The sequence below is a fragment of the Miscanthus floridulus genome, chromosome 9, assembly GCF_019320115.1.
Source record: "Miscanthus floridulus cultivar M001 chromosome 9, ASM1932011v1, whole genome shotgun sequence".
Classification (NCBI taxonomy): Eukaryota; Viridiplantae; Streptophyta; class Magnoliopsida; order Poales; family Poaceae; genus Miscanthus; species Miscanthus floridulus.
In genome coordinates, this window is record NC_089588.1 from 63,827,040 (window position 1) to 63,830,517 (window position 3,478).

The 3,478-nt window shown below is 47.9% G+C and overlaps 1 protein-coding gene across 2 annotated transcripts; it reads right to left on the reverse strand.

The window, feature by feature from the left end:
- Nucleotides 1-358: 358 nt before the first annotated feature.
- Nucleotides 359-3,260, reverse strand: LOC136482064 (pentatricopeptide repeat-containing protein At5g04780, mitochondrial-like). 2 transcript variants are annotated; one of them, XM_066479318.1, is made up of 2 exons: nt 3,037-3,260; nt 359-2,879 (listed from the first exon to the last, which is right to left on the reverse strand). In XM_066479318.1, exons 1-2 carry the CDS (start codon nt 3,145-3,147, stop codon nt 678-680), a joined length of 2,313 nt encoding a protein of 770 aa, XP_066335415.1. In that variant the 5' UTR covers nt 3,148-3,260; the 3' UTR covers nt 359-677. The 2 variants fall into 2 exon arrangements, with proteins under 2 accessions (XP_066335415.1, XP_066335414.1); XM_066479317.1 differs by having other exon boundaries at nt 359-2,945.
- Nucleotides 3,261-3,478: the final 218 nt, after the last annotated feature.

A 3,478-nucleotide genomic window follows, 5' to 3' on the forward strand; every position in this document is an offset into this window, starting at 1 on the left:
TACCGATGTTTCTTTTCACCTCACAACACAAGACAAATGCACTGCGGTCCTTGAGAATCAAGAAAAATCTAGCCAAATGCACTGTGGTACCGATGATTCTTTTCGCCTCACAAGACACCAGGATCACGAGATTGAACTAGCACTCGCGTTTTTCGTGCCATGGGTTGGAGGCCAAGATCACCATACCACACCCCGCAGTCCCCATGCCGCGGTCCCAAACTCACCCTATACCCTAAAAGTTATCTGGATTCAACGTATGTACCCACATATACTGGAATGTCTTGTAAAGGACTGCCATAAACCAATCATCACCATCATCGTGTACACAAAATCGCTACTCAGGACTGAGGACAAAGAATGCCAAAATTGTGAATTAAAAATAACAAAGTGAGATCCGGTTAGGCCAGCGTTTACAACACTTACAAAGATATTCACCCTCCTATATTGCTAACCCACGTGAGCGTATTCGACAAATATGATTTGAGTTTCTGGTCATATGTTACAGATGTTGACTGAACAAAACTTGCTTCCAGATAAAAATCTATAAACTCACTGCAGAGTGATCAGCTCAGAGTACCTTGCAACAAACAAAATTCCATGCAAGTTCTGATCTATCCCCAGTACAAAATATTTAGACCTGGGAATAGAATATTTCTGAAATTTACAGATTCCTGTACTCACAGTAGTGCACCAAAATCTCCACAAGAGCATTGTCCATCCTTGAACTTGTGAAGCCGTTTACTGTCCCGAACAACAATCTCTCTGTTCACAAGCAATGAAAAAAATTTAATTGAGCTGTGGCAGTCCCTGCACATGGTAATGTTCTTTGTGACGCGAACTGTTGCACCTGGAGGTGTTTGGATCAGCCCCAGTGCAACAGCTAACCTCTCACTGTGGTGTTTTACTGAACCTGTAGGAGGCTTCTCGTCATCCTCGCTGTCACATAACTCAGCGTTCTGGTATGGTTCAAACCCAATGGTCTTAGCTTTCTCAAGCAAATTCTCCAGCAGTTGATACAGCTCATCACTAAGTTCGTGAGTCTTATCATTAGCTCTGAAGAAATAGACCTTGTCTTTGATTGTAATCCAGCTGCGGTCTCTGAGAATCCCAAGATCTTCCTGTTTCATCAGCTTCCGCACTCTAGCCACATCATGCCATCTCCCATTAGAAATGTACATGTTCAACAGTAAGACATAGGTTTCAACTCCTTTTGGCTTGAGCTCAAGCAGTCTATCAACTGCATAGAAGGCAAGCTCCATGTTTCCATGGCTCCGGCATCCAGCAACCAAGCTAGACCAGATGGCTTCATTTGGTTCAAAATCCGTCCGTTTGATGAAGGAAAATGCATCGTCCAATCGGCCCAAGCGCACAAACATGTCAATCATGCACCCATAGTGGTCCAAAACAGGCTCTATTTTGTACTCTTCCTTCATCATGTTGAAGTAGTGCTCAGCCTTCTCAACTAAACCAGCATAGCTGCAGGCTGAAAGCACACTTACAAATGTGATTTCATTTGGTTTCACTCCTGCAAATCTCATGTCCTCAAAGAGTTGTATGGCTTCCTGGGGGCGGCCATGCTGTGAGTACCCTGAGATCATAGAAGTCCATGTGACAAGAGTCCGTGTCGACATCTCGACAAAGGCTTTAGTTGCATCTTCAATGCAACCACACTTGTTATACATGTTTACCAGTGCGCTGTTCACCACGACATCTGACAGGAAACCAGTCTTTATCGTCTGTGCATGGATTTGCTCACCCTGCTCTAAGGCCATCATGACACTGCAGACAGACAGGATGCTTGAGAAGGTGAACAAATCAGGCTTCATTGCAGACCTGTTGAGGTTGCGGAAAATCTTGAGTGCCTCGAAACCTCTAGAACGAGCATGAAGATCATCCTTAGCTGTCTCCATGATCTGAGCATAGCCTGAGATCATCGCATTCCACGTGATAATACTGACATCATCCATCCCTTCAAACAACCGCATGGCCTCCTCAGTTTCACCCTTTCTCAAATAGAGGTACATCGTCGAGTTCTTTACTGGAATGTTTGTGTGGCATCCAATTTTGAAGCACAAGGCTTGGACTTGCTTTCCTAGGTTAAGATCTAGCCTTGTACCACACAAGCTCATGACACTCGTCAAGGTAAACTCATTGGGAATCACTCCATCCATAAGCATATCAACGAACAGAGTCAGTCCAAGCTCCGTATAGTTCTTGTCTTCAGCACAGGCAGATATCATCGTCGTCCATGTGATGACATTCTTGTCAGGAACCATCCGGAAGGCCCTCATGGCAGATTCCAAGCTCCCAGACTTGGCATACAACCGACAGAGCGAGTTCCCTATGCTCGTTATGGACAGGGCATCATACTTAATCGTGTATCCGTTAACCTGATTGCCCAGGTCAGCATTGTTGGAAGCAGAGCATGCATTCAACATGGCGCCCAGCGTGTAATGAGAAGGATACCTCCCGGCCCCCAGCATCTCTACGAACACCTCGAGTGCCTCTACCAGCTGAGAGTTCAGAGTGTAGCCTGTGATGAGCGCGGTCCACGTCACAACATTCTTCTCAGGCATTTGGTCGAACAGGCTACGCGCGTCCTGGCTCGCCCCGCACCACATGTAGGCATTGACAAGAGATGTGGCGATGAACATGTCCACGCTGGTCCCCGTCTTCACCATGTGCCCGTGCAAGGCCCTGGCGCCGCCGAGGCTGCCGGTCTCGACGCACCCGTGCAGCAGCGGCACGTACATCGCCGACTGCACCGTCTTCCCCTCCCTGAGCATGTCCATTGCTTCCCCAAAGTCGAGAGGCCGCAGCGGCGCTTCCATGGTGCCGCCGTTCTGCGCTGCCTGGATGCTCCTGCCATTCCAATTGTTCTGCAAAGTTGGAGTAAATGGGTGAGCTAATCGATACTTCGCCCGCGGTCCTAGCAACCTACTGTTCTGCAAATACAGCCGAACGAAACAGGGAGGGTTCTTGAATTGGATTTGAAGTGAGGAAAAGGGACAAAGAGAAGAGAAAGGGTCCGGTTACCTTATCGGTGGCGGCGACGGAGCTCAGTGGCGGCCTCCTGGAGTCAGCCCCGCCGGCAGCCGGGAAGCCCGAGGCGACGACGGGGACGGCGACGGAGGGCACGGAGGCCATTTGGCGGGGTCAAAGGGGAGGATGAAGCGAGGGGAGCATCAGTGGCAACCGGGGGTGGGAGGATGGTTTGTGGTGGGAGGCGAGGACGGAGCAAGGAAGGGGATAGAAAGTTATCAGTGAGGGAGGGACGGAGGGTGGGTTGGAAACGGCGAAAATGAAACGATTCTGTAAAATTCATATATGATCCTTGTATAAAAAAGTAATGGAAGGAAATTATATTAAAACTTAGCATACTATATATCTAAAAATCTCTATTTTAATAAAGGGTCTAAAAATAGAATTGCTATTCATCATGAGCACCACCAAGTTTTTCAATCCTATGAACCGGGAT